Raw genomic sequence first — 13,900 nt, 5'->3', positions numbered from 1 at the left:
GATGGATTTAGCTAAATAAAAATGAAAGATTTTTTTTTTGAAAACTGAAGGATGCCATAAATCTATGCAGAGAAATTTGAAAAAATTAGAATCTGTGGCCTAGTTCTTACCATTTTTAGCAAATTCCTAAAAGAAATAAATGAAATGAGGCAAAAGCAAATCTATTTGTAAACATCAATGGAAAATATAAAGTTAATAGACAAATATCAGATTGGGAGAAGATATTTGCAAAAACAAAAACCATAAGAGACTAAATTTCTTCAGTAGAAATGGTATTTATGCAAATTGATAAGAATGGAACAGGAAACCCTCTAGAATAGACTAAAAAAACCAACAGAAAAGATAAGAGTCCAATAGAAAAGTGGACAGTGACAGAGACTACTACTTCTCTCCAGGTATGTGGTCTCCCATTTTTCTTAGAGTGATAGGTTTTTACTTGGGCAGGTAGCTGTCAGTTAAAGATTACATTTCCCAGGCTCCTGTGCATCTCAGTGTGGCTATGTGACTAAGTGTCCATCAATAAGATAGAAGTAGAAGCAATGTGTACCACTACTGGATCATGACCTTAAAAGGAACGGGCATGTCTACCACCTGTATTCTTCTTCTGTTGTCAGAGAGGAAGGCATGATGGTGGAAGCTGGAGTAGTCACTTTGGACCCAGAGATAGAGGCTCTGTGTTGAGTAAGGTAGACCAGCAAGATAAGAGAAAGCCCCAACTTTGTGGAGTTGCCATAGTAAGCCTGAACTGCCCTTGTTATGTGAAAGGGAAGTAAACCTCCATCATGTATAAAGCCACTGTTATATTTGGGACTTGTTACAGCCTTTGAAACATGCATCATAACTAATACAGATTTTGGTACCTAGAAGCAAGATATCCAAAACCTGACATATGTTTGAATCATTCAGAGATCAGGTTGTCGTCCAAAAAAAGCAGAGATATAACGTGTTGGAAAGCTGTTGACTCTTGTCAGACCTTGTGACATATTTGGTAAACCTGTCATCTGGAATACTTTGGAAGGCAGACCAGGTGTTTACTGAGCCTGGAAAAAGAAATGTCGGTGTGTACCAGGGACTTCTTGTCAGTTAACCAGTTTGCAGAGAGGAAGGTTTTCTCTTTCTACCTCCTTTCACCTGAATGTAGCCTACAATCTAAATTTACCAATAATCAGTAATGTTAAATCTTCAAGGTTTGAAAAGCCAATTACTGCCATATCTAAACAGCAGGAGGTAAGACTGACCTCGAGGCTTTCTCAAGAGCTTCTCTTGATATCTGTTGAGATCTGTCCCAATGGTAAGTATCAAATTCAGTGTGTTACCTTTGAGCTTATTGTTTCGCATGGCCATTAGATAACTGCCACAAATTGGAGAGAAAAGAGGATGAACACAGATACCATAATAAAAGAGGAGAGTTTTCAAGCTTATTTATGACCAAATCTCTGGTCCAAGATCTCTGGCTGTAGTTACTAGCCATGGAATCAAATAGAAATAAGTAATCTGGAAAGCTAGTAACTTTCTGAAGAAAATAAATTGCTAAAGAAATCACAACACTGGCCTGCAAGATCTTGTGACTTTTTTACTCCTCAGTGAACTACTGAATCCCCAAAATCTGCACCAATAAATTGAAGAAAGATGTCATTTTCTCCCATCATTGCCAGAAATATAAAATATGAGTATAAATGTTAAGTGATGGTAGGGAAGTACAAATATAGGAGTCCCTAGTGTGCTGCTTCTGGGCATGTGGACCGATGTGGACATTCTGGAAAGTAATCTTATAATATCTGGTCAAATGAACTAGAAACAAACACATAACTTATAAGCCATAAGTCATCCTTCCTATGTGTTTATTCCAGAGAAACCCTCACATTCTTTCTTAAAAGGACAGGTATGAGGGTATTTTTTTTTTCATTGTTTGTAGTAGCAAGATGGTGCAGGAAACTTAGGTATTCATCATTGGAGAAAAGGACAATGCAAGTAAAATGCTATGCAGTGGTTAGATATGATGAGTCAGATGTATATTAGCAATATAGATAAATGTTAAAAACAGTGCTGACTGAAAAATCTGACACGGGTTGAGGTATATATTATACCAATGTAATACTGGTAAGTAAAGATTAGTTCATAGATACAGTGGAATAATATGGAGTTGTGAAAAAGAGAAAGTTCTGGGGCACCTGGTCGCTCAGTTGGTTAGGCATCTGACTTCGGCTCAGGTCATGATCTTGTGGTTCATAAGTTCCAGTCGCACATCAGGCTCTGTGCTTTGGATCCTCTGTCTCCCTCTCTCTCTGCCCCCCCCCCCCACTCTCTCTGTCTCAAAAATAAATAAACATTTAAAAAAAAGAGAGAAACTTGTTTATGTACTAGTGGAAAGATCTTCAAAAAACATTAAATAAAGGGCTCAGTCAGTTACTCATTCTCTCTCTCTGAAAATAAATAGACGTGCCTGGGTGGCTCAGTCAGTTAAGCATCTGACTTCAGCTCAGGTCATGATCTCACACGGTTCATGGGTTTGAGCACCACGTTGGGCTCTGTGCTGACAGCTCAGAGTCTGGACCCTGCTTCAGATTCTGTGTCTCCCTCTCTCTCTGCCCCTCCCCCGCTCATGCTCTGTCTCAAAAATAAATAAACATTAAAAAACATTAAAATAAATAAACCAAAAAAATCAAGTAAAAAAGCAAAGTACTAAGCAGCATGTCTGGTAACTTACTTTTTTGTACAAAAGAGGGGATAAAAATATCTATGTTTATACTTGCTTTACTCGAATAAGAAACACTGGAAGAATAAACAAGAAAGCAACAAATGTGGTTTACCTATAGGGTGTGGATGGGAAGTGGGAACAGGGTAGACGGGAGACAGGGATGTGAGGGAGACTTTTCACAGTTCCCCTTAAAAAAATACACACACACACACACACACACACACACATAAATGTGTGTATGTTTACATATATATATATATATATATATGCCTTTTGATTTTTTTAACTCAGAAAAGCTTTATAATTTATTTTGCTTTCTGACTCTTCCTGTGCCCTCAACACTTTCACAACGACTTTCAGCTCCTCAGTAAAGAAAGCGTGCTTGATCCTGTCAAGCACACATTTGGCAATGTGGAACCACCATGGGCCCTGCTGACATGTCTTTTCGTTTTAGAGAACCTCATAAGAACTTTAGGTCTTGTCTCACAGCACAAGCTCCTTAAAGATGGACCGAGCACACTCCACAGGCAAATTTTGGTGATTTACTAACTTTCTTAGTATAAAGGTAAACAATTCCATTACCAGGGTTTTGGAACAGCCTAGTTTTGCTAGAGGCATATGACAGTGTGTCAAATGTCAGACCATCCTGAATGCCCCTAGACACCATCCCCGGAGGACCAAAATATATTTTAAACTATGAGAATGTATAGTATGTATTTAAAAAATTGTGTAAGAATACATGCACAAAAACACTACATGTATTATAAATGCATACACAAATATATATATTGCAAGGACACACAAATAAAAAGATCCAGAATAAACACACTGATGGATTGTCCAAAGCATAAGAGGAGTATGGGAGTGGGGAATTCCAATCAAAAAGGAATAAACGAATAAAAATAAGAAAGGATCCTAGACCAAACTAGTGAGGAACGTGGGCCACAAATTGGAGTTACAAAAGAAAAGAAACTGAATCCTAAAGAGATATCTCAATTTCTTCAGTACTTTTTGAGAGGAAAAATAGTTTCTGACAGTTTGCTGCTCTTTCATTTCCCAGAATATGAGGGATAGTTTGAACAACGGCATGATTGGTCATACTTATATGGAAGGAGGTAAAATGACTTTTGAGTAAGTTTTTCACTCAACTTGTTCAACATCACAAAGAGAACAGGGCATTTTATTCCCTTAGTTGAATAAAGAATTAAAGGGAAGCATAAGTTAATAGAAGACGGGAAAGTACTAACTCATACATTATGAAAAGAATTATGGAATTGTGCTGGAGCTAGATACAAAAATGGCATTGAGGTAACAGAACACCAACCTGTCCTTTATCCATGTCACTATTTGCATTCTCTGAGTCCATTGTCTCTGTCCTTTTCCTTTTTCCTTTTCTAAGAGCTTGGGTATTGGTAATGTCATCTGTTTGCAAGATCTTCTGCATTTTCTCAAGTAGTTATCAAATATTTTCTGAAATTGTAGGAGGAGGGAGTGCCCATGTAGATGATGCTATTCTGGACGTAGCCCCAACATCAGTGTTTTTCCTTAAAAACAAAAACAAAAAGGGATACATAATATATTTAGCAACTATATGTTTCATAATGGCACTAGCCACTCAAGTAGTACTTTTACTAAATGCTTCTTATCTTTCTCCCACTGACCAATTTTTTTTTTTATTTTTAAAAATAAATTTTTTTAACGCTTATTTATTTTTGGGACAGAGAGAGACAGAGCATGAACGGGGGAGGGGCAGAGAGAGAGGGAGACACAGAATCGGAAGCAGGCTCCAGGCTCTGAGCCATCAGCCCAGAGCCTGACGCGGGGCTCGAACTCACGGACCGCGAGATCGTGACCTGAGCTGAAGTCGGATGCTTAACCGACTGAGCCACCCAGGCGCCCCATCTCCCACTGACCAATTTATTACACATTGTCATTTGATTCAAAAGTCTTTCAATTTCATCATCAGGAGGCTGTCATGTTTCCGTGATTGTGACTGATATGCAGTGAGTTGTCACTTATAAAATGAAATAGTGTAAGAAAAATTTCCATTTTTCCAAGTTTTTTCTTGTCAGTCAGTTATGAGGAGTCTAAAAACCAATGTAGAAACATTATAAATTTATGCAAACAGTATTTCAAGGACGAAGTTGTAAAAGGCATTAATAATAGCAGATTTCATCAAGATCAAAATATTCCAAAGGAAATCAATAAGAATTGCTTAAAGGTTTTTTCTTTTCCTGAAAACCTAGAGTTTTGAGGTGGAAGATTTTCCCTGGTGTAACTTTAAGAATTGTACCATAAAGAATGGAAGAAAAATATATCTCAAAGGCAAAAATACATGTCAAAAAAAATTTTGAGGGATAATCATTTTTAAAACCTGATAAAGCAGATGATAATTCTTAGGTAGAACAGGGTTGAAATGTTCAAATTTAATTTTTGCTATACACAGATGATATGGTACATTTGGTCTTAGCATCCTTATTACTTGCATATATTGGTTTATTTCTATGAAAAGGTATTAAATTATAAATAATAAAACTTTAACTACAGAAGGAAGTGAGCTCAAAGGGACTTCAAGAAATATGTACACTGTTGAGCAGAAGGTAATATATGCTCCTTACCAAATCACACTAAATAATCCTTTTATAATAAATATGGTACTTGTACCTACTTTAAGAGAAATTCATCATTCTCTACTCCAAGTGTGAAATAATATGTGGGATGGTCTTGCCAAAATTGCTTATTGTGACTCTTTGAAAACTTACTTTGTGTTTTCAAATATATGAAGAATACTTAAGCTCACACATGGGACTGGGCTATCATATCTGAGCCACAAATAGCAGAGATCTTATCTAGCATCAAGCTTTATTAACAATTTCAATTATACAAGCAATCAAGAGGCACAGGTCAAGTAGGGTGCACTCTAGGTCATTTTGTTGGCTTTGTAGGTCCTCTCTTTTCAGATCACATAGGTACTCTGTGGTCTAGAATAAGTGAGGCCTCTACATGAGGTTTGAGGGTCATCTCACACAGTGAGGAGTGTTTAGGTTGTGACACATCACCATTTTATAACCTCAGAGTTCTATACCTTGTGTGACCTTTTCCAGGAAGTTATAAAGCCATAGATTCTAGGTAAGTTTGCCATAAGCAATCCTAAATCAAGGATATACAATTAAGAGCATTCCATAGATAAAAATTCCACTGCTAGCAAATATCATTAAACCATTTACCAGGAGCAAGTTTGACAAATATTTTCTGTTAAAGGGGTCACATAGTTTAGGTTTTGCAGGTCAAGAGGCAAAATCGAGGATATTATGTAGTTCTTATATAGCAAAAGAAAAATAAATTTTCACAAAATTTTTATTCACAAAATTGAAAATATACTAATGATAATTGAATACAACTTTTTGTATGACAATTCTAATGAGAATAGAATTTTTAAAACTAAGATCTTGTTTAAATGGGGTTCAAAGTTTTCCTTACCATCAAAATCATTTGCAGGTGTTCATTGTTAATGCTGACCTGCAATGAGATTTTATAAATTCCAGATCTGAAAATGTCTTTTACACCAATAGTTGCTGTCATATACTGATATTAATCCATGAGTTTGTAATTTTCTTAATTGAGGTAAAATTCACTATTTTAATCATTTCAATTGTATGTTCACTGGTTTTTTAGTATATTCACAATATTGCACAATTATGCTAGGGAAAGATAGGATTCGGTAGGCAGAGAGGGAAAGGTTACAACCTGAGGTCCCTGAGTGGGGAAAAACACATTTTAAAACATTTCTTCTGGGAATGTCTGACCTCAAGCAAATTCCCTCAGCTGTAAGGTTCCTCTTAAGAATGTAACAGATACCACCGACTCCCCCTTCAGGTTCGCCTAAGGAATTTGACAATGACAATACCTAACTAAAGGGCTCCTGGGTGTCTCAGTCAGTTAAGCATCCAACTCTTGATTTCGGCTCAGGTCACGATCTCACAGTTCAATGGATTTGAGTCCTGTATTAGGCTCTGTTCTGACAGTATGGAGCCTCCTTGACATTCTCTCTCCATCTCTCTGCTTGGGATGCTCTCTCTCTTCTCTTTCTGCCCCTCACCTGCTCGCTTGTGGACTCCTTCTCTCTCTCAAAAATAAATAAACAAAATACCTAATACAAAATGCCTAACTAAAATAAATAAACCATAAAACTTATGTTATATGAAGGATGGTAAAACCATAATCTGACTCCTCACACAATGATGTCGAGCCAATCAGGAATGAATAACCCACCACCTAGTTATCATGCCATTAAGGGTAGAGCCTGAAAAGGAACAAGGGAGAAAGGAAAAGGGAGGTGACCAAAACCTTATAAAACAAGGGACCTATAGTAGGCAAGGGACTACAGTGGGAGAGTATTCACTTTCAAATGTCCTCTCTCTGCAAAGAGAGCTTTCATAATATTCTTATTTATACTTATATAGGTAAGATATTCTTAGTTAGGATGTTCTTAATCTTATACTCTAATAAACTTTTGCCTGCTGTTCATTTTATTTTGTGTCTACTTCTTCATTCTTCGAAGCAGCAAGAAAACAAATCCCGGGTATTGAGTTAAAAAAAATCATGTAACACAATCATCCCCAAGATAGTTCATACCTCCCAATATAAGCAAATAATTTTAATTGAGGATATTCATCTCCTAGTAGACTTAAAAAAATTTTTTTTAATGCTTATTTATTTCTGAGACAGAGACAGAGCGTGAGTGGGGGAGGGTCAGAGAGAGAGGGAGACATGGAATCTGAAGCAGGCTCCAGGCTCCCAGCTGTCCGCACAGCGCCCGACACAGGGCTTGAACTCATGAACTGTGAGATCATGACCTGAGCCAAAGTTGGTCACTCAACCGACTGAGCCACCCAGGTGCCCCTCCTAGTAGACTTTTATAGAATTCTACTAAATTCTTTTGATATTTGCCTTTAGTGTGCGACTCCATTGCAACAATTAATTACTTCCAATTAAAGGTTAAGTGGAAGCTCCTCATTGCACAGTTAAATGTATTTTGAAATAGGTTTTTGCATTTCTTTGCATTTTCTTTGCATTCATTGAAGTCTGAGACACAATACCAGAACTGTAATTTGAACTGGAAAATTACATCTGGTGTAAATCTGAATGGGGATGAACATCTCAATTCTTGTTTTAACTTATGGCAGCAGGGGAAGTGTATAAAGTAGCTGGAGACATTACTTATGAGTGACATATTTGTTGTTATTGAAATGAATTTACCTGAGTGTATGTTTTGCATATAAGTACATGTTTTGTCTTACAATTTTGTCTTGTAGTTTATTAACAAATTCATTAAGAAACATCAAGTCTGCAGCAAAAGCTAATTTCCATTAGCCATTCAGGATTCCAAAAGCCATTCAGCCTTCCATAGGAGTGGTTGAGGGCAGTTCTCATTCACAAAAAATTTCAGTCTTGGCCCTGAATTCAAACATTTGCAGTGAAACTTCACCATTGCTAAGGTTACTGAAATGGTGTACAGCAGGGCAAGTTAGAATATTCAACTTCTACTTCTGAAAAAACTCATGGAACTGATGATGGCCAAGTCCACAAGAATGAAATTCACCATTGACACTATTGGTTCAATAAATAATGATATTTTCAGAAATTGCAAAATGATCTTAAAATTATAAGAAAATGCAAGAGATTGGGAATGGCAAAACAATCTTGAAAAAGAAGAAACTTGGAATATGCTCACTTTCCAATTATAAATCTTACTACAAAGCTACAGTAATCAAGACAGTGTGGTACTGGGGCACCTGAGTGGCTCAGTCGGTTGAGCATCCATCTGACTCTTGGTTTCAGCTCAGGTCATAATCTCACAGTTTCATGGGTTTGAGCATTGGGTCAGGCTCCACGCTGACAGTGTGGAGCCTGCTTGGGATTCTCTGTCTCCCTCTCTCTCTGCCCCTCCCCTATTCATGCCGTCTCTTTCTTAAAGTAAATAAATAAACTTAAAAAAAAAGTGTGGTACTGGCATAAGGATGGGCATATAAATCATTAGAGTAGAATTGAGAATCCTGAAATAAACCTTTTACATCTATGGTCAATTGATTTTTGACAAGGAGGCAGATACAATTAAATGTGGAAAGAAGAGTCTTTGCAACAAAAGGTACTGGAACAACTAAAAATTCATATGCAAAAGAGCGCATCTTACCTCACACAACACACACAAATTAATTCAAAATTTATATTTAGATCATAGACCTAAAAGTAAGAACTAAAACTATAAACTCTTGGTAGCAAACACAGGAGTAAATTTTGTGATCTTGGGTTAACCAATGATTTTATAAATATGACAACAAAGGCATTATCTTCAACATCTTGATGAGACCATCAAGAAAGTAAAAAAGGCAACCCATGCAATGGAAGAAAATATTTGAAAATAGATCTCATAAGGGGCTTGTATACAGGATACATAAATAACTCTTACAATGCATTTATAAAGAGACAACCCAGTTTTTTAAATGGGCAAAGGATTTAAACAGGCATCACTTCAAGGAATATATACAAATAGCCAATAATCACACAAAAAAGATGCCCAATGTCATTAATCATTACAGAAATGCTCATAAAAACTATGATGAGATGTCCCTTCATACCCACTAAGATGGCTATAATAAAGACAGCAAATAATAAGTGTTGGAAATTGGAACCCTTATACACTGCTCGTGGGATTGCAAAATGGTGCAGGCATTTTGGAAAAGTCTGGCAATTCCCCCCAAATTTAAACATTGAGTCATCCTGTAACACATCAATTCTACTCCTAAGTATATACCCAAGAGAAATAAAAAACATATATCCACACAAAAACTTGTATCCAAATGTGCATAGCTATATTATTCATAATACCTAAAAAGTTAAAAACAAAAAACGAATGTCTATCAACTTATGAAGAAATAGATAAAATGTAGCATATCCCTATAGTGAAATATTATTAGGCAATAAGAAATAAAGTTCTGATGCTACAACATGTATGACCCTTGGAAACATGCAAAGTAGAAGACACCAGTCACAAAAGATCACACATTATGTGATTCCATTTATATTAAATCTCAAGAATAGTCAAATTTATAGGGACAGAAAATAGATTAATGGGTTCTTAGGGATAAGAGATCGTGGCAAGGAAGGAGATATGATTGCTAATGCATATAAGAATACCCTTTCATGTAGAGAGAACAAAAATGTTTCTTAAAAATTGGATTGTGGTGATGGTTGTACAGCTCTGTGAATATACAAATAATATTGAATTGTAAACTTCAATTGGGTAAATTGTAAGGTATGTAAATAATATTTTAATAAAGCTATCTTAAAAAGCATGGAATACGTTCAAAATATTTTCTGTGAAGTACCTGCTGATAAATTATAAAATGAATGACAGTAGCTTTAAACACCTTATATTTTCACAAGTTTTGTAAATTTTTCCAGTGAAACCTTTTTCTGCTGCACACACATTTCTACCACCATCAATTGTAACACATCTTAGTAGATTCCACTTCAGGTTGTACTGAATCATTGTTTTCCCAGCCTCTTTGAAAATATTCTCTCCTGTGGTTGTTTCACAAAGACTATTTATAGAGGCTAATTTGTCAGTCACTCTAAATTCAGCAATTCCTCCCAAATAAACAAGAACAACTGAGCAATATCAGTAGCATCTGCTGAAATCATCAAGTGCCAAGAAAAAGTCATTTGCCTTGTTTTTATTTTTATTTTTTTAAATTAAAACAATTCTTTTTTTTTTTTTTTTTGAGAGAGAGAGAGAGAGAGAGAGAGAGAGAGAGAGAATGAGTGGGGGAGGGGCAGAGAGAGAGGGAGATACAGAATCCAAACCAGGCTCCAAGCTGTCAACACAGAGCCTGACGCTGGGCTTGAACTCACAGACTGCGAGATTATGACCTGAGCTGAAGTTGGACACCCAACCAACTGAGCCACCCAGGCGCCCCTTATTTGCCTTGTTTTTAAATTGATTATTATGTTGTCCCCAATGTCCTCAGTTCTTTGAACAACTGTTTTTTGCTGAAAGTCTAATGGTCTTAAGTAAGTTTATTTTCTGGGCACGTCTTCGGCTACTGGCATGATCTGTAAATGGTTTTCCTTGCTTGGCTAACAAATGAACCACTCAGAAACTTATTTTGGTTGCATTTTCACTTCATTTTGTTTCATTTGATTGTTTGGTAAGCTCTTTGCCAAATGTGGGGCTTAAACTCATGACCCCAAGACCAAGAGCTGCATGTTCTATTGACTGAACCAGACAGGAACCTGCCATTTCTTACTTTTGTGAAGAAATTCTACTGGGATGAGATATTTCATTTTACATTTTCTAATTTTTCTGACTGTTGCTGTCTTGTGAATTGTGAATATTGGGATGAGTGCTTAGTTTGGTAACGTTGACATATGTCATGTTCTTTTAGCACACCTATGGTGTCACTGTATCATAAATGCAATGCTTTGCCCAATTTGATGACAAAATAATCCACACCCCACTCTGCTTTAAAAGCATGAAACACCTGGGGGGGTGCTGGGTGCCTCAGTCGGTTAAGTGTCTGATTTGGGCTCAGGTCATGTTCTCATGGTTCCTAAGTTCAAGCCCCTCCTCCGGCTCACTGCTGTCAGATCCTCTGTCTCCCTTTCTCTTTGCCCCTCCCCCACTCATTCTCCCCCCACCCCCTCAAAAATAAATAAGCATTTAAAAAAAAGCATGTAATACTTGGGGCGCCTGGGTAGCTCAGTTAAGCATCAAATTCTTGATTTCTGCTCAGGTCATGATCTCACAGTGGTTAGATTAAGCGCTGCTTAGGGCTCTGCACTGAGTGTGGAGCTTGCTTAAGCTTCTCTCTCTTCTTCTCCCTCTGTCCTTCCACCACTTGTTCTCTCTCTCTCTCTCTCTCCCTCTCTGTCTCTCAAAAAGAAAAAAACCTGAAATGCAGTTTTCTCTCTTTTTCTTTTTTTACATGATTGTCATGCACTGGTAATAAAAAATAAATAAAATAAAATGCCTTGGTATGACAATATGCATGACACTAAAACACTGTGAAGTTATTGTAACTGCATTACTGTGATTTGTGGGGTACTGAGCAGCAGTACAAAGTGATGAGATTGTCTCGTATAGTTTCTGTCACAACAACTCAACTCTGTCCTCATAGCATGAAAGCAGCCATAATAATACGTAAACATGTAAGTGTGGATATGTTCCAATAAAACTTTTTATGAACACTGAAACTTTAATTTACCTGATTTTCACATATTATGACATGTTATGCTTATCTTGATTTTTTTCAACGATGTAAAAATGTAAAAAGCATTCTTAGCTTACAGGCTGTACAAAAATAGGTGGTGAGCAGATGAGCATTAGTTTGCTGAACGCCATAGGGGCTCAGTTACAGTATTTAAATGCAGTTTAAACCGTGTCACCTGCTTTCTTTTCTTCCATCTTCACTTCTTTTCCTGTAGAACAAGCCAGCTGCTTTAACTTTTCTCTCCTCAGTGCCTTACTTCACTGTACATTATTACTAATAAATTAAGATCAGTACTTGAGAGACATAATACGTACATAGAAGATCCTACAGCAAATAGTTATTATTTGATAGAACTGAATTTTGCCAGATATAACTGATACAGACCTGTTAAGTATCATTTAGTGATGGTAACAGATGTCAGACTCCGAGGTCACTGGGGTTGAGGATAACTCCAGGGTGGAGGGAGGGGGAATGGGGAGTTACTGTTTAATGGGTATAGACTTTCAGTTTTGCAAGATGAAGAGTTCTGGAGATGGATGGTGGTGATGATCACATGACAATGTGAATGTACTTAATGCCTCTGAATTATACACCTTAAAATGGTTAAGATGGTAAAGTTTATGTTATGTGTTGTAAACACAATAAGAAAATTGGAGAAAATTAGTTTACAAAAACGTTGCTTTTGTAATAACCTTACCTGTAATAAAATTTTCTCCTGCTAATATGATTTTTTATATATAATTTATTGTCAAATTGGTTTCCATGCAACACCCAGCGCTCATCCCAACAGGTGCCTTCCTCAATGCCCATCACCCACTTTCCCCTCTCCCCCACCCCCCATCAACCCTCAGTTTGTTCTCAGTTTTTAAGAGTCTCTTATAGTTTGCCTCCTTCCCTCTCTGTAACTTTTGTCCCCCCTTCCCCTCCCCGCTGGTCTTCTGTTAAGTTTCTCAGGATCCACATAAGAGTGAAAACATATGGTATCTGTCTTTCTCTGTATGACTTATTTCACTTAGCATAATACTCTCCAGTTCCATCCACATTGCTACAAATGGCCAGATTTCATTCATTCTCATTGCCAAGTAGTATTCCATTGTATATATAAACCACATCTTTTTATCCGTTTGTCCAGTTGATTGACATTTAGGCTCTTTCCATAATTTGGCTATTGTTGAGAGTGCTGCTATAAACATTGGGGTACAAGTACCCCTATGCCTCAGCACTCCCGTATCCCTTGGGTAAATTCCTAGCAGTGCTATTGCTGGTCATAGGGTAGATCTATTTTTAATTTTTTGAGGAACCTCCACACTGTTTTCCAGGGTGGCTGCAGCAGTTTGCATTCCTACCAACAGTGCAAGAGGTTTCCCGTTTCTCAACATCCTCTCCAGCATCTATAGTTTCCTGATTTGTTCATTTTAGCCACTCTGGTGTGAAGTGATATCTCAGTGTGGTTTTGATTTGTATTTCCCTGATGAGGAGCGACATTGAGCATCTTTTCATGTGCCTGTTGGCCACCTGGATGTCTTCTTTAGAAAAGTGTTTATTCATGTTTTCTGCCCATTTCTTCACTGCATTATCTGTTTTTCAGGTGTGGAGTTTGGTGAGTTCTTTATAGATTTTAGATACTAGCCCTTTTTCCGATATGCCATTTGCAAATATCTTTTCCCATTCCATCAGTTGTCTTTTAGTTTTGTTGATTGTTTCCTTTGCAGCACAGAAGCTTTTTATCTTGATGACGTCCCAATAGTTCATTTTTGCTTTTAATTCCCTTGCCTTTGGAGATGTGTCAAGTAAGAAATTGTTGCGGCTGAGGTCAGAGAGGTTTTCTCCTGCTTTCTCCTTTAGGGTTTTGATGGTTTCCTGTCTCACATTCAGGTCCTTCATCCATTTTGAGTTTATTTTTGTGAATGGTGTAAGAAAGTGGTCTAGT

General features: G+C 37.1%; 1 protein-coding gene across 2 annotated transcripts in view; it reads right to left on the bottom strand.

The window, feature by feature from the left end:
- BEND6 (BEN domain containing 6) overlaps positions 1-13,900 on the bottom strand; it is a 64,088-nt gene that overhangs the window by 35,063 nt on the left and 15,125 nt on the right. Inside the window, exon 2 of one of the 2 annotated variants that reach the window (XM_058734321.1) lies at positions 4,023-4,242. In XM_058734321.1, coding sequence (XP_058590304.1) covers positions 4,023-4,142 — 120 coding nt within the window. In that variant the 5' untranslated portion in view covers positions 4,143-4,242. Of the gene's footprint in view, positions 1-1,238; positions 1,261-4,022; positions 4,243-13,900 lie in introns of those variants that run through there. The other variant, XM_058734322.1, reaches the window with a different exon arrangement.

This window comes from Neofelis nebulosa, chromosome 6, assembly GCF_028018385.1.
Source record: "Neofelis nebulosa isolate mNeoNeb1 chromosome 6, mNeoNeb1.pri, whole genome shotgun sequence".
In the NCBI taxonomy this organism is placed as follows: Eukaryota; Metazoa; Chordata; class Mammalia; order Carnivora; family Felidae; genus Neofelis; species Neofelis nebulosa.
Note: the sequence above shows the minus strand (reverse complement) of the source record. Positions and strands in the feature narration are given on the sequence as shown.